Raw genomic sequence first — 27166 nt, forward strand, 5'->3', positions numbered from 1 at the left:
GCCCCTTCCCGGCCTCTCTGTGTCCAGCCCTTGTTGGAACTGAAGCAGTGGCCGGAGGAGAGAGCTGACAGGGCCGGAGCTGTCCCCTCCGTCCCCAGAACCCTGGACAGGTCTCAGGCCACTCTGCACCTCAGTTGGCCGGGGTGGAGCACAGCCCCCCTAGGTGAGGTCCATGTGGTGATGCCCAGGGCAAGCACTGAGGATGGGGAACACTTATTGCACATCAACTGACAGGATAAGGCTGTTCTACATGCCGCGTGGGGGCAGCTGGCTCGTCCCAGCCCGCTGCCTTGCTGTGTGTCCCAGGTCTGGGGTGGGGGTGGGCCCAATCCACCTTGCTGAGCCCTGTCCCCCGCCTCTCCCACCCTGCCACCGTCTTGATCTTAGCATCTGTCTGGAGGAGGTGACCCCTCTCCCAGGCTGTCCTCTGAGCTGTGCGGTTGGGACAGACACCCAAGGGGGCTGGGATGGTGTGTCCACACATCCTCACGCTGTCCTCTCTCCTCCCCCACAGGCACTGCTGCCGGTCAGCCTTGAACTTGGTGTTGGGTTGGGAGCCATTTCCCCTCCCAGTCCCTTGGACGGCACCAGGACCAAGCCAGAGTCGGTCTCCTGCCCCCTCCATCCCTCCACCTCTGACCTCATTCTTCTTGTCCCCCGCAGCCTGTCTCCTGAGAACCCCTCCCTTTTACACATATCCCCTTTTCCGGGAGAGGGAACACCTCCTTTCTCCCACTGCTCCTCACTTCCTGCATGGCATCCTAGGAAATGTCACCCTGGTCTCTCCAGCTCTCCCTGACTGCACTGTCCTGTGGGTCTCCTTTGCCTTCTAGAACACTCCGCACCACTTGCACCTCACTATACACTGCCCCACTGTGACTTTCCAGGTCGTCCACAGTCATCTCCCGTATCAGCACCACCACCCGCTGAGGCCAGCTTTTGTGAGGACTCCCCCATAATCCCTGGTTAGGGTCTAGAAACTCCTTGACAGACCCCTTTATTGATCCCCCACCCCTCGGCCTCTGCCTCGCCCCTTGGCCCCCCTTGCCGTTCCCCTGAGCCTCCGAGGAGGGGGCTTGGGGGGTGTGCTCCGATGGCCTCCCGCCCCCCGTGGCCCTGCAGCCCCTGTGGGTCAGGGGGGACGCCTGGAAAGCCGCGCCCGGGATGGGCAACCGCACGTGGGACGGCTGCCACGTGGACTCGCGCGTGGACCACCTCTTTCCCCCGTCCCTCTACATCTTTGTCATCGGCGTGGGGCTGCCCACCAACTGCCTGGCACTGTGGGCGGCCTACCGCCAGGTGCGCCAACGCAACGAGCTGGGCGTCTATCTGATGAACCTGAGCGTCGCCGACCTCCTCTACATCTGCACACTGCCGCTCTGGGTCGACTACTTCCTGCACCACGACAACTGGATCCACGGCCCCAGCTCCTGCAAGCTCTTCGGCTTCGTCTTCTACACCAACATCTATATCAGCATCGCTTTCCTTTGCTGCATCTCCGTGGACCGCTACCTGGCCGTGGCCCACCCGCTGCGCTTTGCGCGCCTGCGCCGCGTTAAGACAGCCGTGGCCGTGAGCTCCGTGGTCTGGGCCACAGAGCTGGGCGCCAACTCGGCGCCCCTGTTCCATGACGAGCTCTTCCGCGACCGCTACAACCACACCTTCTGCTTCGAGAAGTTCCCTATGGAAGGCTGGGTGGCCTGGATGAATCTCTACCGCGTCTTCGCCGGCTTCCTCTTCCCGTGGGCGCTCATGCTGCTCTCCTACCGCGGCATCCTGCGGGCCGTGCGGGCCAGCGTGTCCACCGAGCGCCGGGAGAAGGTCCGGATCAAGCGGCTGGCGCTGGGCCTCATCGCCATCGTGCTGGTCTGCTTTGCGCCCTACCACGTCCTGCTGCTCTTGCGCAGCGCTGTCTACCTGGGCCGCCCCTGGGACTGTGGCTTCGAGGAGCGCGTCTTCGCCGCCTATCACAGCTCGCTGGCTTTCACCAGCCTCAACTGTGTCGCTGACCCCATCCTCTACTGCCTGGTCAACGAGGGTGCCCGAGGCGACGTGGCCCAGGCGCTACACGACCTGTTGCGATTCCTGGCCAGTGACAAGCCCCAGGAGATGGCCACGGCTTCTCTCACCCTGGAGACCCCACTCACCTCCAAGAGGAAGGGCAGCGCGGCAGGAGCAGCGGCGGCTGGCTGGGTTGCCACACCACCCACCCCCGGGGAGCAGGTGCAGCTGAAGATGCTAGCGCCACCGCTGCTGCCCAAGTGAACTGCACCTGGGGCAAATCAGCCTCCCTTACTCCACCACCAACACCATCACCCCTGACCCTCCCTGCCTGCTGATGCAAATTGTATGTAAATAAGACGGTGTGCATATTCATAAGAACGCCAGGAGAACGGGTTGGTATGCTACTGGTCAACTGGCTTCTTCCACCAAGGCCAGCCCACAGCCCTGGGCCTGTCCCACAGGAGCTGCAGGGCCCCGGTTAGGGTCTGGGTGGGAGTGGTGGTGGTGGTGGGTTCCCCGGAAGAGGCTAACAGGAAATTGACCCAAACACCAAAGTCCATGTGATTGCCAGGAGATAAAGACCAAGGGAGGACAAAGTCCCCACAAGGGGCCGCAAATCTGTGCCGTCCAGGGAGAGGGGGCTGCAGAGCGCTGAAGGCGGTCGTCCCAGGGAGAAGCCAGACTTGGTTTTCTGGCAGCAGCTCCAATCCATGTTGCAGCTCGAGACAGCCCAGGCTGCGCCCCTGCCTACGTGGGAAAGCACCGCCCCCCTTCCCCGGCCCCTGAGCAGTGACGGTTGCCTATCGGTTGATTACAGAGACCAGTGGGTGACTGCCGAGTTGTGGTGTGTGTCAAGCTCTGCTGCCCTCTCTTTGGGAGGGACCAGGATGAAAGGAGGGGAGCCTGGGTTTAGATAATCCAGGCAGACTGCCTGGAGGAGGGGTGAGCAGGGCAGCCCCCACTCCCCCCACTGAAGGAAACAAAACCAAGTGGATTGACAATTCCATGAAGGGCAAGGGTGGTGCTGGGGACCCTGGGTGCTGGGCCTGCCCTCTGTGGCTCAGGATGGGCGAGTAAAAGAAATAAATAAATAGATGTTTGGAATTGTTCAATGTTAAGGGGAGTGGTAAACCAGTTGAGGGGGACACAAAGTGACCTGGAGGAATGAGGAGGACTCTGGGGAGGTGAGACCTGAAGGTGGAGGGAGGTCAGCAGAGGGAACAGGCATGGGGGAGAGTCAGCTCTGAGAAAAATGGGAGGCCCAGAACAGAAACGATGTGACCTACATATGGACGGATCCTGCGGGCTGCCACCTGGGGAGTCGATGAGGGGAGGCGAGGGCAGAAGCTGGAAGCCCAATGTGCAGCAAGTTCAACTTAACTTGCACAGATCCTGGCTGGGGCCCAGGGGTGGGGTGGAATGGGGCAAGAAGCAGCTACAACCTCCCACATCCCAGGATAGGTTTCTCGGGAAGGGCTCCTGGTATGGACGGAGCCCATGGGCCTAGGGCAAGGCCGTGACTCCAGGCCCCTGAGCGGGGCTGGCCACTGGGCTGGCCTGTGAGTCAGCACCGCAGCTGGCCCGGCCTGCTTCTCCTCTCTCCAGCTCTGCCTCAGTTCCCACGCCCCTGGGGATGGCCCGGGATCCCTTCCCCTGGCCTGTTGGGGCAGGGGGATCACCAGCAATGGCCCCGATGATGTCAGTCCCTTGGGCTGGCTCGACGGCAGCAGGAGTTTCAGCTCCGGTCAGGTCTCCTGCCACAACTCTCCCCTCCTATAAGGGCAGGTACTCAAGGATGGCTCCCCCTGGGCGGGGAAGATGCCCAGACTATGCACACCCTGACTGCACAAGAGTCCCTCTCAGTGGATGGAAAAACCCACACTCGGAAGAGAAGGGGGGGGGGACGGGCAAGGGCGTGAGGAAGCAGCGAGATGCAGGAAGCCAGAGCTTTGGTGCCTGGCGGGGACGGGGTGGGGGGAGGAGAGGGGCAGTCAGAGAAGAGAGGGAGGCAGAGACCTGGGAGGCTTCCCACCAGGCCCCAAAGCGACCAGGATGCAGATGCAAGGGGCTAAGGTGCAGTGGACACAGCCCCTGTGGAGGACCAGGCATTACCCCCACCACATGCACCTTCCCATTCATTCAATAGCAGTCGGTGCCAGGCTCTGTTCTAGGCTCCAAGGAAACCACACTTTGGGCTCATGCCCTGGGTCACCTCATTAGGTCTTCGATCCCTAGGCTTATGTAGTACCCCCGATCAGGGCTCAACAGACAACCCAGCACCACAGGAGGCAGGTTCGCCAGTGCCAGGGACCTGGGCAAAGGATCCACAGGGGGTGCAGTGCATGGATGCCAAGGAAGGCGTGGGGTCCCCCGCCTCCAACACGGGGAGATGTGCCTTTGTTCCTCCTGCACCCGGCCCGGCTCTCCGCCTGCCTGTCCCTCAGCTCTCAACCCCTCGCTGACCCTGTTTACAAGATCTTGCTCCCTGCTGGGCCACTCTGGGCCATGTTCTTCAGCTCCATCCTGGGCCAGCTCCCTGGGGACCCTCACTACCTCCCCATACACCCCGCAGTGGAGGAAGCTGGATTTGGGGTTGGAGGACGGTCGGGTTTTATAGGTCCCAAGGCTGCTTCATGCAGTTCTGCAGACCCCAGAAGCCTGTGCCCGCTCGCAGCCCCTATCCGGCCTGCATGACCCGGGAAAGGGCAGGATGAAGCGGAACCCTGGTCCAGGGCCCCAACACCTGCCAGTTCCCAGGGAACCTTCTCCCTAACACCTAATTAGGACAAACGCAGCGCGCTTCCTGGGGCGTGACGTCACGCCGCGGTGACGTCACGCCGGAGCGGCCGTTGAACGGCACCTCCCACCCACCCTCTTCAACGAGCGGACGTCGTCGACGCAGCGACGGCGTCAGGGCACGCTCACGCCCCCTCGGGCGTGCTGACGCACGGACGCAGGCACGCACGGCCGCGCGAGCGGGCGGGGGAGCAGCGGCGCCCCGCCCACAGTCAGCCGGGCTGCGCGTGCCCAGTGCGGCCGCCAAGATGGTGGTGGGCGCGTTCCCCATGGCGAAGCTGCTCTACCTGGGCATCCGGCAGGTCAGCAAGCCGCTGGCCAACCGCATTAAGGAGGCCGCCCGCCGCAGCGAGTTCTTCAAGACCTACATCTGCCTCCCTCCGGCTCAGCGTGAGTCCGACCCCACGTCCCTTCTCCGACCCCTCGCAGGTGGTTGCCGAGGGGACGGACATGTGTCCACGACCAATTACAGCCCGCACCGGCAAAAATCTTGGGTAGCCAATAGGGAGGGCTGCTGGCAGAGGGGCATGCGGGTCAGCCAATAGTGAGGGCAGGCGTGTGGTGAGGGGGCGGAGCGAGGCGCCGCGGCGGGAGTTGGAGTCCTTAGCCTATAGAAGAGAGCTCCTGGAGGATTGACGTCGGCGCGAGCCAATAGTGTGGGAGATAGAAGTAATTTGGGTGGGGCTTACCGGGCTAAATGGCTCAATGGACTAGGGGCGGAACTGAGGAGGGACCGGTCAGTCTTTGCCAAGGCGTCCTTGGGCAGTTCCGGGATGGAAGCTCTGCTTCCCTCCTGCCCGGGGAGGTGAGAAGGGCGTCTATGGCACCCACTTGGAACCTTGATGTTGGGCGAGGGACACGGGTGAAGGCGCGAGGCTGGTGGGTGACGTTTGAGATCCAGGCCCGTGTCCCGGAGGGTCTCGGCCAAAGGGAATTAGAACCGGGCTGTATGTTCTTCGTGTCTTCCATAGGCCATTCGTGCACTCCCCACTCATCCCCACACCGGCAGAAACCCTCCTGACTGTGCCAAATCACAGTGGTCAGGATGGTGGGAGCTCCCCCAGGTCAAAGGTGCTGGGGGTCCCGGGGTCAGGAAGACCAAAACAAAACGACACCAAGGAGAGTGAGCAGCTTTGGAAAAAGGTGGTGCACACTGCAGCCTCAAAGAAGGGGAACCCCTCCTCTGACCCTGACCCTGCATGGCCGTGCCATGGGGTTCTAGGCAGAGGGAGACTTCCCACTGGGATCCCGAGGGGCCGGGATGGACCCCCGGGCCTGGTCAGCTCCCGGTCCATCTTGGCCTGCCCTTGCTGGGCCCCGTCCTCACGTGACAGTTTAGACTTGGAGTTGTGGCCTCTTCCCTGCCAGTCCAGCCATGTTGGGCGCCCCTCCAGCCCTGCCAGCCTCTGCTTCCTCCTGGTTTGTGCCAGGCTGGGTGCTCTCTAAGCACTGCTCTGCCAGCAGGTCTCCCGGAGGACACTGCAAGTTCTGGGACCGTGCACGTTTTTGCGGCCAGTTGTACTTGGGTGGGTGGATGGGTAGGATGGATGCCCCGGAGGGACTTCAAGAGCCTTCTGTCTTGGTGGTGACGGGGAATCAGACGCTCAACAGCAGAGCAGGTAGCACACCAGCTTCTCCCTGTTGGCCAGCTGTGGCTCACCAGGGCTGCCAGGGGCTTGCACCCCCACCCCGTGACACACACCAGGAAGCGGTGATGTCATGTTCGTTATCAGTCATCCACTACCTGTGGAGAAGTAAACACGGGAAGATAAGAGAGGAGGGGGACGCTTAGGCGGGCTGGACCGCGAGTGATTGCCGGAGGTGGCTTGGCCTTCGCCCATCTGGACCAGATGGAAAATTCTAGTTTCTTCCTCCACTGACACTTGGCACTGTCCCCAACATACAGAATTCCAGGGAGGATGTTCCTGGTCCTTGGGTAGCCTCGGAGGATCTCAGAGAAAGTTCATGGAGACATGCCCAGTCCCTCGTCAACCCCCATGCCCCACAGTATGTCTGCCATTGGGCCCTCTAGTTTGAGGTCACGGCCACGTGACATGAAGGGGACGCTGTTTCCTGAACCCCCTGCCCCCACAGTCTGGACTCCTGACCCTCTAGCCCTTCGTACTGTTCGGGACGCTGCCCCTGGCCCCTGGGCTTTGAGCCCTTCCTATTGTTGGAGTCACTGTGGACGGTTCACCCACTGCTGGGTGGCTGAGGATGTCTCCCCGGGGGGGGGGTCCCCATGTTTACCTGTGGTGGCACCTGGGACCTCTTGCTAATGCTGAGACCCTGGCGAGGAGCTCTGACCTTGTTCTTGGCAGTGGGTGGCCAGCACCTGCCTCTTGGAGCCAGGGTGGGCTGGGCCGGTGTGGCCAGGGCCTGGCTGGGGGTCACATGGGGCTGGGTCAGTTTCCTTCGGCCACACAACAGTTGCGTCCACAGTCGAGACCCTCCTCCGAGCTTGTGGAGCTGTGACAGGGCCGCTGTGGTGACCGGATCCGCAAGAACTGACCCTTTCTCCCAGTTACTTGGAGAGATTTCCATGAAGGCACAGGCAGAAGTCACAGGCCAGAGGCCAGCTGACCAGGGACTGCTCCACTTCCTTGTCCCTTTTCTGTGGTCAGAGCCACCTCCTGGACACTCCAAAGATGGGGACATTGTACGAGGGCAGCACTCAGAAGACCAGAGGCTGTGCCTCAGCCTACATGGAGCAGGTAGTCTTGGGTCTGGGTTTGGGACTGCCCTGACCACTGTAGGCTTTGTTTGACAGCAGTAAAACTGGCCTCCCCCTGGGCAGTGCCCAGTGAGCCATGGGCCCACTGCCCCCGTGGCAGCACAGCACAACCGGGCATTAGTGTTGGAAAGCATAAATACATCGAACCCCCGCTCTGCGTGTGCACCTCACATTCCACTCCCGGCTTCGTGGGTGGGGGACAGTGTAGTAGCCTAAAGGCTAAAGTCCTCGCCTTGCTCCTGCCGGGATCCTATATGGGCGCCGGTTCTAATCCCAGCGGATCCACTTCCCATCCAGCTCCCTGTCTGTGGCCTGGGAAAACAGTCGAGGCTGGCCCAAAGCCTTGGGACCCTGCACCCACATGGGAGACCTGGGGAAGCTCCTGGCTCTTGGCTTTGGATTGGCTCAGCACTGGCTGTTGCTCTCACTTGGGGAGTGAATTATTGGACGGAAGATCTTCCTCTCTGTCTCTCCCCCTCTCTGTATATCTGCCTTTCCAATCAAAATAAATAAATCTTTTTAAAAAAAAATCACTGGAAGGTGGAGAAAGAGCCCAGTATCTGTTTTAGAAACAGCCGAAGCCATAACTGACAGAGTAGCAGAGGGGTGAAGGGAAGCCCTGCTGCCATGCGGATGGCTAGGGGTGAACCCGGTGGGCCCGCGAGCTCTGGGGGCTCCTGAGGTGACAACCAGGTCCCTGCCACCTTGGCCGGGGCCAGCGGTCTTCGGGGAGGGACTCACGTGCCCTGCTGCTGTCAGTCACTGCCCCCGAGTCTATTTATAACTGGAGTGGCCCGTGAGCATGCTGTGTGACAGTCGGTCTCCAGCTTTAGGGTTTATTATGTCCCTATCAGGACCCGGCTGTGTGTGTGTGTGTGTGTGTGTGTGTGTGTGTGTGTGTGTGTGCATGAGTGCTGGTATTTAGCAGTCATGGATAGCGTATTATGCGCAGGGTGTACGTAGTGTGAGCATTTAAGCGCATATAGGGGGTGGGCATTTGGATTCTCCTGAGCTGCCTGCTCATGCACTTGGGACCCAGCCTTCCCTGTGCCTGATCCAGGTTGAATTCCTGGCTCCTGGCTTTGTTGTAACTCAGCGCTCCCGCCGACCATTGTGGGCATTTGAGGAGTCTTATAAAGAAGCCCCCAACGTGAGGCAGCCTGATTTGCAGCTTTAAGACGGTATTAACACTCCCAGAGCCCACAGCTACAAGCAATTCACCAAACGGACAGAAGGCACTAGAGTCGACGCTTTTGCAGCTGAGTTCGCCCCACGCCTCACCCAGCTGTCAGTTTGTGTTCCTCTGTGAGTGTCTGAACACGCAGCCAATAAATCTTAGACCCTAAAAGGGCGTTTGTTTGGGGCTTTGTCAGCTTTGTGATCGGCGGCTCCCAGTTGTAGTGTCTCAGCCGTCCCTGTGTCCCAGCAGTTGGGGCCGGCAGGGGGCGCTGTGACCTTGTAGGCGGGGACTGCAAAAAGGTTGCAGGGGAAGAGTTAAGTAGTGAAGCCACAGGGCAGTGGGTTTAAGCCAGCAATCCGGGGCAGGCGCCCTGCTCACCCTCGATGGCGGGGGCAGGTGGGGTGTAGGGGTCAGCCCCTCATCTCTGGTGGAGCCCAGGAGGACGGAGCTAATGGACACTCACAGCACTACTAAGGTGGCAGAGCCCATCTCTGCCTGTATTGATCTGTCCTGACCCGGCCACACCCCCCAAGGGACTCTTACAGTGCTGGGCGGTGCCATCCCAGGCCCAGCCCCTGGCGGTACACAGGGTCACCCGCCTTGGACACCTTCAGGTCCTGCCAGCCCTAAAGGAGCCCCTTAGTGCCTGCACGCCTGGGACTGTGAGCCTCCGTCCCCAACCCCCATCCCCGCCTCCCCCACCCGCGTGCTAAGAAAGGCAGAGTTGCAGAGAGGTGGGGAGAGAAGTTGGCCATCTGCTGGTTCCTCCCCAAATGGCTGCATTGGCCAAGGCTGGTCCAGGAGTCTGAAACCCCATCTGGTCTTCCACATGGACCGCACAGATCCAAGCCCCCAGGAGCCCAGGTTCCTTAGCAGGGAGCTGGATGGGAAGCGCAGTGCCTGGGGATTTCACAGTGCTGCTATGGGATGCTGGTGCAGCAGGCCTTGCCAAGCAGCCCCAGCCCTGGCTCTAGAGTGTGTCACGCCCCAGACCTCTGTCCACTGCTTCCCCTGAAGCTTCATAGCCCCCAGGGAGTCGTCTCTGCTCACCACCCTCCACTGTGCCAGCTGGCCGGATGCAGGCGTCTGCCCTGTGGGAAGCTGTGTGGCTCACTCAGCAGATCTTCCCTGAGCGCTTGCCCTGAGCCAGGAGCTGCCCTGGCTGATAGGACTAAATCAGTGACCCGCAGAGCGGGCATGCCCCCGTTCTCCCATGGTTCACAGCTGCAGGCATCTGCAAGACTCAGGCATGGGGATCCTGTGTCTTTCAGGAAGTTTCCGTCTGGTTCCCAGGCTGAATCGCTGTGGCCCTCTTTGCTCACATCCCCAAACCCACCTTGGTGGCCCAAGGAACACTTGTAGCCTCTTTTGCTATTCTGATTGGCCCCCCTGAGGGGCAGGCTTAGCCCTTCCTGAAGCCCCTCATCAGAAGTTAGTGAGAGGGGAGTCCCCAGGGCACCTCCTAGGCCCAGCAGGTCCTCCACTCTGGCTGCCCTAGGGTGGGGGAAGCACCCATCTGTGGCCCTGTCCCCTAGAGCCCTGAAGCGACCCAGTGCCTCCAGGGCAGGGCGCCAGGGCCGCCTGCTGGGAGCTCTGTGTCCACTGGAGGGTAGTTCATTAACGAATCATCACAGCTTCCATTTCACAGGCTTCCTGGCTGTGTGACACTTGATCTGGTCCATCTGATTAGGGAGTTCATGACCATCCCAGTTGATGAGTGTGGAAATGGCTCAGAGAGAGCTCCCTGTGGCAGCCCCTCCTCCCACGGGTGTTTGGGAGTAACTGCTGCTCCGCGTGGTCTTCCTGGAGATGCCACGGCCCTGCAGTGTGAAGGACGGATGTACGGGCTGGTGTTGGGGCACAGCTAAGCTTTCGCCTCCATACCGGCACCCCGTGGGAGTGCGGAGTGACACCCTGGCTGATCATCACAGTGAATCTGCTCCTCCTGTTTGCTTATTTGAAAGCAAAGGGTCTTCTGTCCACTGACTCCTTTCCCAAAGGGCTACGACAGCTAGGGCTGGGCTGGGCCAAACCCAGGAGCCCGAAGCTCCATGCAGGTCCCCGCGTGGGTAGTAGCGGAAGTCCAGGCCCCTGGCCCATCCTCTGCTGCTTTCCCAGATGCCTTAGCAAGGAGCTGGACAGGAAGCGGAGCAGCTGGGGACTCAAACCTGTGCTCTTGTGGGATGCCAGCATTGTATTCAGTTTCAGCTGCTGTGCCACAATACCCACCCTCTCCTTTTTTTTTTTTTTTAACAAAATCTGTGAAGCGCGCCTGCCTGTGATTCACTCCTTGGAGGTTCACAGCAGCAGTCGCTGGGCTGGAGCGGGGGCCAGAGCCAGAGCCAAAGCCAGGGCTGGGGCCAGAGCAGGGCCGGAGCCAGGGCCGGGGCCAGAGCCAAAGCCAGGGCCGGGGCCAGAGCCAGAGCCGGGGCCAGGGCCAAAGCCAGAGCCAGAGCTGGAGCCAGAGCCGGGGCCAGGGCCAGGGGCCAGGGCCAGGGGCCAGAGCAGGGCCGGAGTCAGGGCCAGGGGCCAGAGCCAGGGCCAGAGCTAGGGCCAGAGCCAGAGCCGGGCCAGAGTCAGGGCTGGGGCCAGAGCCAGAGCCGGGCCAGAGTCAGGGCCGGGGCCGGGGCCAGGACCAGAGCTGGGGCCAGAGCCGGGGCCAGAGTCAGGTCCAGAGCCAGAGCTGGGGCCAGAGCCGGGGCCAGAGTCAGGGCCGGAGCCAGAGCCCAGAGCCGGGGCTGGGGCAGAGCCGGGCCAGAGTCAGGGCCGGAGCCAGAGCCCAGAGCCGGGGCTGGGGTCAGAGCCGGGGGTCGGAACTCGGTCTGGATTGCTTCTGCAGGTAGCAGGAACAGCTAGGGGCTGTCACCCCCTGCCTCCCAGGGAGTGCTTCATTGGGAGTGCTGGAAGCCAGGACAGCCAGGACCGGACAGGGGCTGAAGCCAGGAGCATCATCTGGGTCTCCCATGTGGGTAGCAGGGACCCAATTGCTTGGACCGTCATCTGCTGCTTTCCCAGGCGTATGATCAGGGAGTTGAATCAGAAGGGAAGCAGTTGGGACTTGAACCAGTACTTCCATGTGCGATGTTAGCATTGCAGGCAACAGCTTAACCCCCTGCTGCAGCACCAGCCCCTGCCCTGTTCTACTTTACTCTCATCTCTTTGTCTTGTTTTGTTTTTGTATTTTTGAAATTTTGATCGACTCTGGCTTTACAAAGATTTACATGATGGGCCCGGTGTGGTGGCCTAGTGGCTAAAGTCCTTGCCTTGAACGTGCCAGGATCTCATATGGGTGCCAGTTCTAATCCCAGCAGCCCCACTTCCCATCCAGCTCCCTGTTTGTGGCCTGAGAAAGCAGTGGAGGACGGCCCAAAGCCTTGGGACCCTGCACCCACGTGGGAGACCCTGAAGAGCTCCTGGCTGCTGGCTTCAGATTAGCGCAGCACTGGCCATCGTGGTCACTTGTGGAGTGAATCATTGGACAGAAGATATTTCTCTCTGTCTCTTCCTTGTTTTTATATATCTGACTTTGCAATAAAAATAAATACAATCTTTTTAAAAAAAAAGATTTACATGACAGTGCAGTTTGGAACATGAGCAGCCCTGACGTGTCCTCAGGGTTGTTACCATGCCGGTCCTCACGCCTCACCGAGTCCCTGGGGATTCTTGGTGTTTTATCTCTCCATGTTTATTTTTTTATTTTATTTATGTGCTTATTTATTTATTTTATTAGAAAGTCAGATTTACAAAAAGAAGAGAGACAGAAAGGAAGATCTTTGGTCCACTGGTTCACTCCCCAGCGGCCACAAGGGCCAGAGCTGAGCTGATCTGAAGCCAGGAGCCAGGGGTCTGCTAGCAGGGAGCTGGATGGAAGTGGAGCAGCTGGGCAGGAACCAGCACCCATATGGCAGCCATGTGCTTGGGAAGGGTGTATTATTTTATTTGAAAGGCAAAGGAGAGAGGGCAATTTTCTTTTTCTTTCTTTTTCTTTTTTTAAAGATGGTAGCCCCATGGCCCAGGCCACCATCCACTGCCAGCTGTGGCAGGCTTCCCACAAATCTGCTGCCCTGCCTGCTAGAGACGGTGAACAGAGAGAGTCCTTGTGTGTTCCCAGGTCGACCAGCAGTGTCCCCTCGCTAGGTTCACATGGCCGTAAGAGACGTAGCTCCTGGCACATTCTGAGTGTCGAGGTTTCCACACAAGGCAGGTGCACCCGTCCATTGTGGCTTAGGCCACCACAGGCCGGTCTAGAACATCGGGCTGGTCTAGAACATCAGAAAGGACCAGCCTGTCTGTTCCAGTGGGAGATGCTGGCCTTTGTAGATCCAATCTCCAGGTCCCCACACAATTGTTTTAATTAAAGATTTATTTATTTGTATTGAAAAGGCAGATTTACAGAGAGGAGGAGAAACAGAGAAGATCTTCCATTGATTCACTCCCCAGGTGGCCGCATTAGCCAGAACTGAGACAATCCAAAGCCAGGAGCCTCTTCTACGTCATATGGGATCCCGGTGCCTTAGCTCAGGTGCAGGATTAGCTAGCTATGCTGTGGTGCCAACCCTTCACAAAGATTTTTTTTTTCTTTTTTGAGAATGCAAAGTGATCAAAGAGTTTTTAAACGTGGCTGCAGCAATGCTCTGACAAGCCAGGAGAGTGCCCTGGGCACAGGGAGCACGGGACACCATGTTACTGTGGACATGCCCTGAGGGAACAGGGGAGACCTCCAGGGTGAAGGTCTGGGCAAAGGCAGAGGAAGCTTTCGAGGTGAGATAGCCCGGGTAAGGGCCTGCGGTGGGAAACTGCTCCACGAATCTGAGAAACTTGAAAATGATCTGGATGGCTGGTACAGGGGAGAGCAGGGGGTGGGGAGAGAGAAGAAGTGATACTGCACAGCCAAGGGCCGGGACCCGGGACCAGGAAGGACCTCGGAGTGCGGGGTCTCTGCGTGGAGAACTGCCGGCCGTGGGGCTGTGGGCGTCACTGTGCGTGCTCAGTGTGGTTCAAGTTCATGAGCCGCTGTGCCTACCTCAGCCACCATTGTCGGCAGGTGCAGGCTGACTTTTTTTTTAAGATTTATTTATTTTTATTGGAAAGGCAGATCAGATTTACAAAGAGAAGGAGAGACAGAGAGAAAGATCTCCCATCCACTGATTCACTCCCCAAGTGGCTGCAATGGTCTGAACTGAGCCAATCCAAAGCCAGGAGCCAGGAGCTTCTTGTGGGTCTCCCACGCGGGTGCAGGGTCCCAAGGCTTTGGGCTGTTCTCCACTGCTTTCCCAGGCCACAGGCAGTGAGCTGAATGGGAAGTGGAGCTGCCAGGACACGAACCAGTGCCCATATGGGATCCTGGTGCATTCAAGGGAAGGACTTTAGCCATGAGGCTACCATGCCGGGCCCACGTCCCCTGGTCCCCACAAAATGTACAGCTTCATTTCCTAGGGCTGTGCAGGATCCTTGCATCTATTCTGGGCATTGTAAATTTTGTAACCTTGCAGTCACAGGCTTTGTGGATCCTGTCGGGTGTGAGCCTGTTACTGCTGGCAGCGTTTCTCGTGCACCCTTGGAGCAGGAGTGGTGCTCCCCTCAGACCCACTCCAGGATACACTACCACAGCCACCTCCTGGCGAAGCTGGCACAGCCCTTAGCTCCACCTGCTGGGTGCTGAGCTGCAGCCACCAGACGTGCCCGGAAAGGATTGTTGACCGCACATGCACCTGGCACTGACTCCTGCCTTAGCTGCCCGTTCCTGCCTCCCAGCGACTCAGCTCTGCACTTGGGCAAATAAAGAAAGGAGTTGACCTTCCCCCTGGGAGGAGAGTGGGGCCGCAGTGCAAGGGGAAGTGGGCGGCTTGACCAGCCCCAAGCCCAGGCTGAAGGGGCATCGGGGGGGGGGGGGCAGATGAACTTTTCCAGCTGCTTTAAACTTGGCCGGGGAGATCCTGGCCTCTGATGCAGTGATCCGTATCCCCAGCTGCTGGCCAGATGGCGCTTTTAAGAAGTGTCCTCCAGTCACCTCAGGCTGGGTGACGCTGGGGCAGGTCTTGTTTAAAGTGTCATCACTTTGTCCCCCCATCCCCGCCCCCCCAGCCACAATCCTGGGTACCTCATACCCGTTGCAACAGTGAGGACTGGCAAGGATGGGCGAGGTGAAGCCTGGGCTCCAGGGTGCACCTGACGGCTCTCTCCCCCTGCAGTGTACCACTGGGTGGAGATGCGGACCAAGATGCGCATCATGGGCTTCCGGGGCACAACCATCAAGCCGCTGAACGAGGAAGCGGCCGCCGAGCTGGGCGCCGAGCTGCTGGGTGAAGCCACCATCTTCATCGTGGGCGGAGGCTGCCTGGTCCTGGAGTACTGGCGCCAGCAGTCGCAGCAGCATCGCAAGGAGGAAGAGCGGCGGGCCGCCTGGGATGCGCTGCGGGACGAGGTGGGCCACCTGGCGCTGGCGCTCGAGGCGCTGCAGGCGCAGGTGCAAGCGGCACCGCCGCAGGGCGCGCTGGACGAGCTGCGTGCCCAGGTGCAGGAGGTGCGCGCCCAGCTCTGCGCTTCCAACAACGCCGACCAGCGGCAAGCACACCAAGCCGAGAAGTCCCCGCCCCAAGCGCCATCGACGTCTAAGAACTAGGGGACTACTGAAGCTGAACTTGAACATGGCTGTGTGTGCCCTGCCTGGCCGTCTTCCCCACCAGACCCTGCCTGCGCTGGCCCAACAGAAACCATGGGGATTTTGAGGCTGCTTGGTACTTGGGTGCCACATGTCTTCTGTTATGCCGCCCCCACAGGTGAAGCTAGGCAGCTGTGGCTACCCCTCCAGCTCCGAGTCACTGGCACCACCTACAAGGCTCGCCTTCCCCCTCAGACCACAGGGACCTACTCCGTCCTGGCCTGCTGGACACCAAGAGACCTCTTCTGGCAAAAGAAAAAAAAAAAGCTGGACTCACCACCCCAATCCCTGAAACCTGATGGGTGCTGCCTTCCCCTTGCCCTCCAAGACCCACCTGTGATTTGGGACACCCCTCTTTTGTCAGAGGGGGCAGTGATCACTCAAGTTCAGCCCCAGCTGAGCACCTGCTCTGGGAGGGGTCAGCAGAGGACCAAGGGGTATCTGTGAGCCCCGCCCACAGCTGCAGGCGTGACTGGGCAGGGCCTTCTTCACCAGTGTCTCCTGCCAAGGTGGGGATTTTGACCCTGGTCAGGGCCAAGCCAGTCTGTCCCCAGCCGTTCCTCCAGATCCCTGAGTGCAGTGTGTGCAGGAACCCGGCATCGTGGAATGCCACTGAGAACCACAGCGGCCTCCACACCCAGCCTAGCGCCTGTTAGAGTGAGGCGAGCGCCTGCGAGGGGGCCTGGGCTCGTACCAGGGGCTTCTGCCCAGGTTAGGGAAACTGAGGCCCCCCCAGGGAAGCTAAGGGCATGGCCACGACGTCCTGGCCACTCAGGCACTAGGTGCAGAGGATGGATGGACGGAAGCCTTGAGGTGGGGGTCAGCACAGCCCCAGACTGCATGGAGACCGACCGTGGCATTGAGTAAACAGGCGCATGCCTCCTACCTGGGCCGGTTTCCACAAAGCTGTAGGGGCAATGTGTGGGGGCTCAGAGCTAAGGCCAGTGGGATGCCAGGACCTGCTCCAGTAGAGGTGGGGCACCAGGCTCAGAAACAGCCTCTTCACCCTTGCTGGAAGGGATGGAGAGGCTGGGAGTGGTCTGAGGGAGGAAGTGAGGGGAAGAGCCCAGCACAGGAAGGGGCTGGGTGGAGCCAGAGGAGTGGCCTCAGTGCCTGGTTTCCATGGTTACTACATCCCATCCCTAGCTAGCAGTCACTGTTCTAAACTGATAGAGTCCCTGAGCGCTGGTGAGCTGCTGGATGCTGGCCGCCGTCCCAGGTGCCTTACACTGGTGAGGAGTCGGGGAGGGACAGTCATCTGCTCTGGGTCACACCAGTGGGATGGAGGATGGGAAGTCTGGGCCACAGACACCCCCCACCCACGCACACCCCGTCGCGGCTCTGGTTTCCTGCCAGCTAAACTCGGGTGGCTTTGTGGTCTGGTGTGGGGCGGGCCGGGGCAGGGCTAGAATAAACTTATGACTGAAGGTAGTGTCTTCAAACTCATGAGTCTTTTTTTTTTTTCCTTCTTTTTTCTAAATGTTCTTTAAACAGTCCCCACCCACCTTGGAGAAAACGTGTTTCCTGTATTGTTTGATTCAAAAGCGAGAGGGCCCCCCCAACCCACATCATGGCATCCTCTCTGTTCTGTGCCAGTGGTCCCAGCAGCCACCCATCCTGCCCCAACAGTGGGTCTCACAGGGTGCTGGGTGACACACACAGACATGGCCTCAGCAGTGTGGCCTGCCCCATCCCTGGTCCTGTCGGCAGAGAATGGTCGGGCCTTATCAGACCCCTCCGTTCCCCTCCCGGGTGTCTTCCACGGGTCCCAGCTCTCCAGTCCTGCCTGGCCATGTCTCCCCCTCAGCATTTTCCCTGCTGGTCATAGTCCCCCCCCCAGGGGGACACACAGGCTGTTTCTGTGCCAGCCACTGTGACACTGAGTGGCCAGGCACAGGTTGCTCAGTGCCAATGGCTCCCAACAGCACCAGACACAGAAGCAGGGGTGGGGCATATCCCACACCTGTGCACCTGGCCTCATCCTCAGGTCAAAGAGTCAGCCAGGAGCTGGACAAGCACCTGTTCACCCACTGTGATTGAGGTGGTGGGAGGGGGCAAGACCCGTGTCGGCCAGGGGTGGAGGTGGCCAGGCCAAGCAGCGAGTGAGGGCAGGAGCGGCTGCCTTAGCTCAAGGGCAGAATGGACTGTGAGTGGTCGGTGCCCGCATTGGCCACAGGCCTGTCCTGGGACAGCGGCGGATCTGTCCCCACGGAGCTGTCCCCACCACGCTGTGTCTTTCTGTATCGTGTCACATCACAGCCCTGCCCGTTACTCTGACCACTTCTGCCTCCGGTCACAAACTTCAGTCCGAGATGGTTCCTCTCTGGCTCTTTCTAGAAAAACCCTCATTCCTCCCTGCGACAGAATGTGTACAGGGCATGGAGTGGCATGTCTCTGGAGGGTCCCACAGGCTTCCGAGCCCTCTCCTGCACCCCCACCCCACCCCAACAGGCTTGTCTCTGCCCGGCCGGGCTTCCCTCACTCCAATGGAGCTGTCCCCTGTGGCGTCGCCATCCGCAGCGAGAAGCAGCGAGAACAGTCCACGTAAGCCTGTGTGCGTGTTCCCGCTGCGGCTTTCGGCTCCATGTGTGCATGTACGCTGCTGCTCGTGTTGCATGCCTCGTGCAGGAAAACCACAACACGCCGCGCATGTGCTACTACTGGCATGAAAGCTTTGCTCCGTTATCACTCTGTGTGCAGTGTTAACATTGCTGCTGTAGGTACGCATGCGTTCTCGGCCCGTGTGTATGTATGTCCTGTAATTAGGGGATCCTGTGCCGGCAGTGCCCGTTACCTGTCACAGGCCCCCCCGTGCCGCTGTGTGCAGGACCCTACACTGCTGTCTGTTTCATTCGCTTTCTCCACGAGAAGCGCATCCGTGGGGATGCAGCAGCTAAACTCGCGCAGGCTGCCGTGGGCTGAGGGGAGAGCCCTGTGAGCAGAGGGGGGGCTGGACCTGCTGGGACGCGCCTGTAGGTGGCCATTTGAGGGGGGAACGGGGAGTGGTGCCTTTGTTGGGGGGACTGTGTGTCCAGGGAGGAGGCATTGGAGCATGGCAGCAAAGTGGAGAGCAGGGGGAAGCAGGCTTGCTGCTTCTAGGGGTTGACCAGGCTGAGCCATGCAGCAGGAGAGGGGATTTTTCTGCCCTTGCTGACCTGCAGGGTTTTGGTGTGCACCTGGAAGGGAGATGGCCCTGCATCTTTAGGTGGGGGTGCCCCTCAGAAGTGCCTGGGAGGAGGCCCCAATGACTCCTGCTTCCCACCCTGGACGCCCAGACTCTGCCAACTCCTGGTAGATGGTGCTTGTTCTGAGTTGTGGCCAGTGAGGACGGGAGTCGGGGTATAGCTGTGAGCCCACCCCAGCCCCTGCATGCCACATCATTGGCTGTTCCTCTTGCTGACTAATTGGCAAGACACGCTCTGAGCTCTATGTGGGGACATCCCAGCCAGCCAGAAGGTGCCAACCGACCGGTCGTTCTGGTCCCGGCCAGGGGTCCTTCCCCTGACAGGGCAGTGTCCCAGGCAGGCTCCCCAGGATGCACTGTCCCCTGGCAGGAGCTGGTTGTGGACCAGAAGGGTCCCAGCAGACTCCATCACAGCCAAGATGCTGGCCTCACTTGTGGCAAGGGAGAGGGGGAAACCCATGCCTCAATATACTTAGCTTTGCTTATTTTTATTTTTTCATTAATTTATTTTTGTTGGAAAGGCAGGTCTACAGAGAGAAGGGGAAAGATACAGAGAGAAAGATCTTCCTTCTGCTGGTTCACTCCCCAAGTGGCTGCAATAGCCAGAGCTAAGCCATTCTGAAGCCAGGAGCCAGGAGCTTCTTCAGAGTCTCCCACATGGGTACAGGATCTCAAGGCTTTGGGCCGTCCTCCTCTGCTCTCCCAGGCCACAAGCAGGGAGCCTGATGGGAAGTGGATCAGCCGGGACATGAAGTGGTGCCTGTATGGGATCCCAGCGCTTGCGAGGGGACAATTAGTCAGTTGAGCCATTGCCTGATATACTTTTGTCCAAACTGCTCAGGCTGTTGGTCCAAGCCTAGTCATGCCATAGGAGCCAGGACACCCTTGCTCGCCACCCACAAACATCCTGTCTGCAGTTCACAACAGGGATGAGGTTTGTAGACCCCAAGCAGGAGTGGACTGGACCACATGGACTCCACTGAATCACCCCAATGTGGCCGTGGACGCCGTCACCCTCCTGTTTGCAGTTGGCGGGCATACACCTGCCTCCCAGTGGCCAGCACTTCGCCTGGGAGACACCCAGAACTGAGGGTCGGAATACCGGAAATGTGTTCCTGCATTCCCTGTGATGTGCAGGGGGTCCAGAGCAGTACCTGCACAGGCCGCTGTGGGCGCAAGAGACCGGATGCAGCCAAAGGCCTGGGGTTAGCCTTGCTGACCAGTGAGCATCACCCAGGATGGCGGGCGCTTTGCCCACACACTTGTGCATATACACGTGTGGACACACATACATGCACAGACACATGCAGATACAGTGTGTGCACATGTGTGCACGTGTGTGCATATCTGCACATGTGCATCTGTTGGTCTGCTGGACTGTGCTCTCCATTGCCCTGTGTATAAGCGACATGAGAAAGCTGGTTGAAGGGCCAGGGCAGCAGCGCAGGTTAAGCCACTGCTTCAGCACCAGCATCCTATTTCAGAGTCCTGGCCGCTTCCCGTCCAGCTCCCTGCCAGCACCCTCGGGGAGGCCGAGGAAGATGGGCCGAGAACAAAGTCAGGCCTGCTACGCTGGGCAGAGAAACAGCAAGCGGAAGACCTCCATCAGCAAATTATGTATGTATGTATTTTTATTACAAAGCCAGATATACAGAGAGGAGAGGAGAGACAGAGAGGAAAATCTTCCGTTTGTTGATTTACTCCCCAAGCAGCCACAAGAACTGGAGCTGAGCTGATCCAAAGCCAGGAGCCAGGAGCTTCACTTGTGTCTCCCACGTGGATGCAGGTCCCAAGGCTTTGGGCCGTCCTCCACTGCTTTCCCAGGCCACAAGCAGGGAGCTGGATGAGAAGTGGGACTGCTGGGATTAGAATCAGCACCCATATGAGATCCTGGCACGTTCAAGGTGAGGACTTTAGCCACTAGGCTACCATGCCAAGCCCATAAATAATTTTTTTTAAGTTGGTGGAGGGGTAAGCATTCAGCTCAATGACTTTTTTTGTTCAAGATGTCTTTAAAAATTTATTTATTTTTATTGGAAAAGCAGATCAGGTCAACAGAAAGAAGGAGAGACAGAAAAAAGATCCTCCATCCGCTTCCACGACCTAAATGGTTGCAATGGCCGCAGCTAGACTGATCTGAAGCACAGAAGCCTCTTCTGTGTCTCCCATGCGGGTGCAGGGTCCCAAGGCTTTGGGCTGACCTCAACAGCTTTTCCAGGCCACAGGAAGAGAGCTGGATGGGAAGTAGAGCAGCTAGACTCGAACCAGTGCCCATCAAGGAACCTGGCACCTGCAAGGTGAGAATTAAGCCATTGAGCCATCGTACCAGGCCTTCAGCTCAGTGACGGAGATCCAGTCCCTCTGGCTGCTTCCTGTCCAGGCTGCACTTATTTCCAGCTGACGGGCACCCAGGGAACAGCAGGCGAGCACGCAGGGACAGGGGCGGCCTTGGTGGAGCTTGGCCGGGTTCGGTCCTGATCTCCGCGGTCATTTGGAGATTGGACCAGTGAGTGTAGGTCATCCTTCTCGTTTGCTTCTGCCTTTCAAGAGGGTGAGAATTTAAAAAAAAAAAAAAAAAGCATTACAAAAGAAAAAATACAAAAAGAAAAAATAATACAGCCCGCCATGTACCCTCTTGCCATCGTCGAGGCTGGAATCCGGCATTGGTGGAGCCTGGTTTTGAATGCCGCCTGCCATCCCTGCTAAGGGCCCAGGCCAGGTCCTTCCGGCCCCCATCAGCTTCTAGGGGATGCAGGTGTGCCTGCCTGGCTTATGGCTGTATCATCCCTGTTCCTGGCTCCACCTGCCCATGTCTTCTCTTTCATTTCTTTTAAAAGACTATAATTGATTTGAATGATCTTCCATCCTTGGTTCACTTCCTAAATGGCCACAACGGCCTGAGCTGGACAAGGCTGCAGCCAGGAGCTGCTGAATCTCACCACAGGGGTGCAGGGTCCCCAGGACTGGGACCATCTTCCACTGCCTTCCCAGGAGCGCCAGCATGTGGCTGGATCGGAAGTGGAGTGCCTGGGGCTCTAACTCTTGCTCTGCTTGGAGATCATGGCCTCACAGGAGACGGCTTGACCTGTTGCACCACAGCATCAGGCACGGCTCGTCTTACGTAAAGGCCGTTTGTTCATGAAATTGGGGCCTCTGGGGGTGATCCAGGGTGGTCTTTGAGATCTCGCCTTTCACTGCTTCATTCCCCAAGGGGCCACAATGACCACAACAGCTGGAGCTGAGCTGAAGCCAGGAGCCAGGAGCTTCTTCCTGGTCTCCCACACGGGTGCAGGGTCCTAAGGCTTTGGGTTGTCCTCCAATGCTTTCCCAGGCCACAAGCAGGGAGCTGGATGGGAAGTGGAGCAGCCAGGACATGAACCAGGGGTGCCCTTATGGGATCCCAGCTCTCACAATGGGAGGATTAGCCAATTGGCGCTCAGGAATCATATCTTTGAATCAATCCTTCCTTCTCTTTGTGTCCCGCATCCCCATGACCCACCTCAGGCACAGCCAGTCACAAGTGAGTCACAGGACCGGGAGGGCTGTCCTGCTCAGGGCTGTGGTGTGTTACAGGAAAGAAGGCAGATTGAGATCACTGCTGGATGAGTGTAAAGGCTGAGTCACTCCCTGCCTCGTGGGCACCGGTTAGCATCCCGGCTCCTCCACTTCCCATCCAGCTCCCTGCTTGTGGCCTGAGAAGGCAGCAGAGGATGGCCCAGAGTCTGCGGACCCTGCACCTGCGTGGGAGACCTGGAAGAAGCTCCTGGCTTTTGTCTGGCCCAGCTCGGACCACTGTGGCCACTGGGAAGTGAATCAGTGGATGGAAAATCATTCTCTGTGTGCCTTTCTGTAAGCATGCCTTTCAAATTTACACACACACACTTTTTTTTATTGGAAAGGCAGATTTACAGACAGAAGAAGAGAAAGAAAAATCTTCTATCTGCAAGAGACAGAAAGATTTTCTGTCTGCTGGTTCACTCACAAAGTGGCCCCACCGCCCTGAGCTGCGCCAATATGAAGCCAGGAGCTTCTTCCAAGTCTCCCATGCAGGTACAGGGTCCCAAGCTTTGGGCCGTCCTCTGCTGCATTCCCAAGCCACAAGCAGGGAGCTGGATGGGAAGTGGAGCAGGCAAGATACAAACCAGCAGCTATCTGGGATCCCAGTGTGTTCAAGGCAGTGACTCTAGCCACTAAGCTATCACACCAGGCCTGGCGCACACATAAATCTTTACCAATAAATTAATAAATCAATGGAGAGAGGAAGGACAGATCCCCAGAGATTCCAGGGCCAGGCAGGAGCCTGCACATGTCATTTGTGGAGCTTAGGACCATGGCAGGATGGGGCTGGAAGCCTGTCCACACAGGGTGTCGCTTTTTTTGGTAGGAGTGTGTAGCCTCCTGGTGGGGGAACCAGGAAGCAGAGAAAGGAATTTCCATTCTAATTATTTCTTCGTTTCCTCCTTGGTTACTTTTCAAATATTGCAAGTATAACAGACAGAGAGGAGTAGAAGAATAGGGCAACCGTGGGTCATCCCACTACAGGGAGGTGTGCACTCTGTGTGTGCACAGAGGGAGAGGGCATCGTATGCCCAAAAGAGAAGCTGCAGAGTAGCCATCCATCTGGACCTCAATGCCTGCGACCCAAATCAGGGACCCCTCTTTTCCACAGAGTGAGAGCTTCCCACAGGGCTCCCCCGCCCAGCCTGGCAGACCGCCTTGGGCTAGGCGGAGCTGTAGACAAGGAAATGGGCCAAGGGCAACTGGTTGTGACTGGCCAGTGTGCAAAGGCTGAGAGCAGAGGGGACTTCCTCATCATGCTGGCTCAGGGGGACCAGAAGTCCCTGTTCTCAGAAACGCGCTGGTGTCTGTGTGGGTGACTCCAGGCGGGGCTGCTCTAGCCCTTGTCCATCCTTGTCCATCGCCGTCTCGGGTGACAGAAGCAGAGCTTCCTAGGAGGGGCAGGTGTGAGCCAGGGTCAGTGTGCATGGCGCGCAGCGGGGATGCTGAAAGGAAGCTCTGCCAGACATACATGGGCAGGGCTGTTTTGTGGGTGGGCATCCTGGGCGGAGTAGGGCAGGAGCAGAGAGGGTCAGGGGATATGAGGTGGTGGGGCCGGAGAGCAGCTTGGGCAAAACTGGGGTGACAGTCCCTGTGAGCCCCCAAGGAGCCCAGGAATCACTTCCTGTTTGTCTGCTGGGTTGATTTTGTTCCTTGAGTCCAGCACAGGGAGATCATCTTCAGGTCTGGGCGGGCCTGAAGGGATCCGGTCCAGGGCCACAGCCTGAGGTAGGCGCAGGAGCAGGGCTTCAGATCAAGGGCTCGGGACCCAGAGCAAGGACAAAGCTTGCCAACCTGCTTCTTATCCCCGACCGTCCTCTCCCACCAGCCCTGCCCCAAATGGGCATCTCCTGGCACATAGAGGACAGGTGTCTGTAATGCCCTTTTGGGCAAGAGCCAGGAACAGGGCGCTGGGACAGAGGGCAGCCTGGGCAAGGACCACAATGCTGATTTCCCACGGGGACGGGCCTCAGGATGTCCCAGCCCAAGATGGGGCTGGCTCCAGGGTCTCTGGCTCCTGTCCCAAGCAAGGACCCTGGTGACAAGGGCCCTGAGCCAGTCCTGTCACTTGGAGCCTCCCAGGTGCCTGCACTTACCCACTGGTCGCTCCTGGCCACCTCTGCCGTGTGTGTGACGCACCTGCTCTCCGGTGAGAGAAGGAAGTCGCTGCCGCGTGCAGCCGGCCAGTTACAGAGCCGCAGTTCAGCATGGCGGGTCCTGGTTCCCCAGCAGCCTCCGCGCTCCAGGTACCTGTCACTTCCTGAGTGCCACACCAGCTGGGCAAGATTCAGTTCCCCTTATTGTGTCATGGAAAGGGTTATGGAGCTTCTTCCCGGTCTCCCATGTGGTTGCAGGGGTCTAAGCCCTTGGGCCATCCTCCACTGCTTTTCCAGGCCACCACCAGGGAGCTGGAGGGGGAGTGGGAGAGCTGAACAGAAACTGTCACCCATGCGGGATCCCAGTGCCTGCAAGGTCAAGATTTAGCCATTGAGCCATCATGCTGGGGCCCGACACACGGGTTTTTTAAAATCCTGTTATGTTGCTGATGTTTTAGTGTCTTTAGGAAGGATTTGCAGTGTGGAAATAAGGGAAATCATGATGCAGGCAACACTGAGGAAGTTTTTCTCTCTTTGCTTCTCTTTCTGTATTTATTTAAAAGGAAAAATTAGAGAAAAACAAATTCCTCCATTTGCTGGTTCACTCTTCAGATGGTCACAGTGGCCAGAACCGAGCCAGGTCAAAGCCAGGAGCTTCTTCCAGATCTTCCACGTGGGTGCAGGGGCCCAAGCACTGAGCCTTCCTCTGCTGCTTTCCCACATGGACTAGCTGGGAGCTGGATGGGAAGCGGAGCGGCTGGGACTCGGACCAGCGTTCCCGTGGAATGCAGGGACACAGGTAGTTCAGGTTGCCGCATGACGACGCCAGCCTGTGGGGTTTCTGTTACTGCTCCTGCTTGGCATTTAGAAGGATTGTGTCCCTCAAAGGGGCTTCTCCTACCCATGGCTGGTCAGTGCCACCTGCCCTCGGGGCTCCTGGCTCCCTGCCTGCTCTGGACCCTGGTCCTGGGCCCTCTGTGTGTGGATCTGCCACACTGCAGCTTCCAGTGCAATCTGCAGGAGGGGCTTGAAGTCAAACTTTTCATAAAAACATCTGCTTTGGTAACACATCCACAGACCAACTGGCTTCAGCCAAAATTGAAGCAACTTCCTTTGTAGAAACTACTGCTGTTCTCTGTCTCTCCCTTCTGTTGCTTCACCTTGCAAATAAATACACTTGAATTGTTGTGTGGTGTTACCACATGTGAAGCAAAACACCAGTGACATGAATTTCACCCCCATGGCGGGCCTGGTAGGATGGCTCAATCCACTGACTTGCAAGCCCTGGCATTCCATATGGGCGGCGGTTCTAATCCTGACAGACAGCCCTGCTTCCCATCCCGCTCCCTGCTTGTGGCCTGGGAAAGCAGTTGAGGACGGCCCAAAGCCTTGGGACCTGGGGAAGAAGCTCCTGGCTTGGGATCAGCTCAGCTCTGGCCGTTGCAGCCCCTTGGAGAGTGAAATAGCGGACAAAGGATCTTTTCCATCTCTCGTTTTCTCTGTAAATCTGCCTTTCCAATAAAAATATATAGTTTCTAAAAAATTAAAAATGCGGGTGGAGGCAAAGAACTGGGGAACCGAGGGCAGGCAGGGTTCACGGACCCCCAGGCACCAGGGTCAGGTGACTGTGAGACAATAGACCCATCAAGGGGAAGCCATGGGCAAACCCAGGGCTGGTAGGATAGGAGGTGGAGGTGGGGCAAGTGATGGCATTGCCTGGGGCAGGCCATGGCTGGATGCCTGGAAGGGTGAGACGAGCAAAGTGTTTCCAGAAGCGCTCCGCCCTGTCTTGCGCCTGGGATGCAGGGCAGAGGTGACGGGAGGTCCGGTTCCATGTGAGCGTGTGATGGGAGAGGCAAACCTTGTCCCCAGAGCTGTTCTGCTGCGGACTCAAACTCGGGGCACACCACCCTCCAGGAAGTTGCCGTGTAGGTCCCAGGTGCCAGTGACCCCCCACATGCCCCACTGCTGCGGCCCTGTTCCTCAAGGGGCGGGCTGGCCTGTTGGGGCCTCGCCTCTGTGGTCCCTGACCCCTCTTATCCTTCTCGCAGTGTACCACTGGGTGGAGATGCGGACCAAGATGCGCATCATGGGCTTCAACGCCGAGGCGGTGAAGCCGCTGAACGAAGAGGCAGCCGCCGAGCTGGGCGCCGAGCTGCTGGGTGAAGCCACCATCTTCATCGTGGGCGGAGGCTGCCTGATGCTGGAGTACTGGCGGCAGCAGGCGCAGCGGCTCTGCAAGGAGGACCAGCGACGGGCCGCCTGGGGCGGGATGCAGGACGAGGTGGGCCACCTGGCGCTGGCGCTCGAGGCGCTGCAGGAACAAGTGCAGGCCTTGGCGGCGACGCACAGCGCCCTGGACGAGCTGCGTGCCCAGCTGCAGGAGGTGCGCTTGCAGCTGTGCCCTTCTGACCAGCCAAGCGCGCCCCAGGAGTAGCAGGCAGCAGAGGTGGCTTGTCTGGGCTTCTCCGCCTTGACCCAGTTGAAGTCAGCCAGCCCTGCTGACAGCACCCTCTTTGGGCTCAGGACAAGGACTGACCCACCTGGGCATCTGGTCATCTCCACTGTAACAACCTCAGGGGCCCCTTCTCCCGGGTCACCCCTCCCTCTTGGCAGGAAGTTCCCACCCTCCTCGCCCCCTAGCACACACAGGGAAGGGGGCTCAGCACTGGGGAGGGGCCCCCACCCCTCATCCTGCAGGGCCTGGGCAGGGAATCGGCTAGCCTTTCCACTCCAGCTTTCTCAAGAGAGCTCAACCTACCTCTTTGCAAGTGCAGGAAAAAACAGCAGCTGCTCCAAGGGACTTCCCACCAAAGCCCTGCTCCTTCTAGGAGTGGGCTGTACCTTGCACTGTGTCCACTCCATACTGCTTTGTGCTCCCCCTTCATGGGTGCCTCTGCCTGGCTTCTCCCTTCCTGGGATGGCTGGCCCAGCAGCAGTGTCCCCTTCCGCC

General features: G+C 58.7%; 2 protein-coding genes across 3 annotated transcripts; both read left to right on the top strand.

Moving 5' to 3' along the window:
- Positions 1-932: 932 nt before the first annotated feature.
- On the top strand, positions 933-3070 carry LOC121153829 (G-protein coupled receptor 4). Its single transcript, XM_040976576.1, has one exon. It carries the CDS (start codon positions 1165-1167, stop codon positions 2263-2265), a length of 1101 nt encoding a protein of 366 aa, XP_040832510.1. The 5' UTR covers positions 933-1164; the 3' UTR covers positions 2266-3070.
- Positions 3071-5022: 1952 nt separating this feature from the next.
- Positions 5023-26696, top strand: LOC121153560 (optic atrophy 3 protein). Of its 2 annotated transcripts, none has more exons than XM_040976151.1 (2): positions 5023-5190; positions 26265-26696. In XM_040976151.1, exons 1-2 carry the CDS (start codon positions 5049-5051, stop codon positions 26648-26650), a joined length of 528 nt encoding a protein of 175 aa, XP_040832085.1. In that variant the 5' UTR covers positions 5023-5048; the 3' UTR covers positions 26651-26696. The 2 variants fall into 2 exon arrangements, with proteins under 2 accessions (XP_040832085.1, XP_040832084.1); XM_040976150.1 differs by lacking the exon at positions 26265-26696 and adding an exon at positions 14906-15629.
- The last annotated feature ends 470 nt before the right edge of the window (positions 26697-27166 follow it).

This window comes from Ochotona curzoniae, unplaced genomic scaffold (genome assembly GCF_017591425.1).
Source record: "Ochotona curzoniae isolate NIBS_2020 unplaced genomic scaffold, NIBS_Ocur_1.0 contig_2699, whole genome shotgun sequence".
Taxonomy (NCBI): domain Eukaryota; kingdom Metazoa; phylum Chordata; class Mammalia; order Lagomorpha; family Ochotonidae; genus Ochotona; species Ochotona curzoniae.

What these genes read in the sequence shown, in the direction of transcription:
- LOC121153560 (XM_040976150.1), top strand. Translation starts at nt 5,049, where the DNA reads ATGGTGGTGGGCGCGTTCCCCATGGCGAAGCTGCTCTACCTGGGCATC. An exon ending in CTGCCTCCCTCCGGCTCAGC is followed by an intron (nt 5,191 to 14,905) that starts GTGAGTCCGACC and finishes CTCCCCCTGCAG; the next exon opens with TGTACCACTGGGTGGAGATG.
- LOC121153829 (XM_040976576.1), top strand. Translation starts at nt 1,165, where the DNA reads ATGGGCAACCGCACGTGGGACGGCTGCCACGTGGACTCGCGCGTGGAC.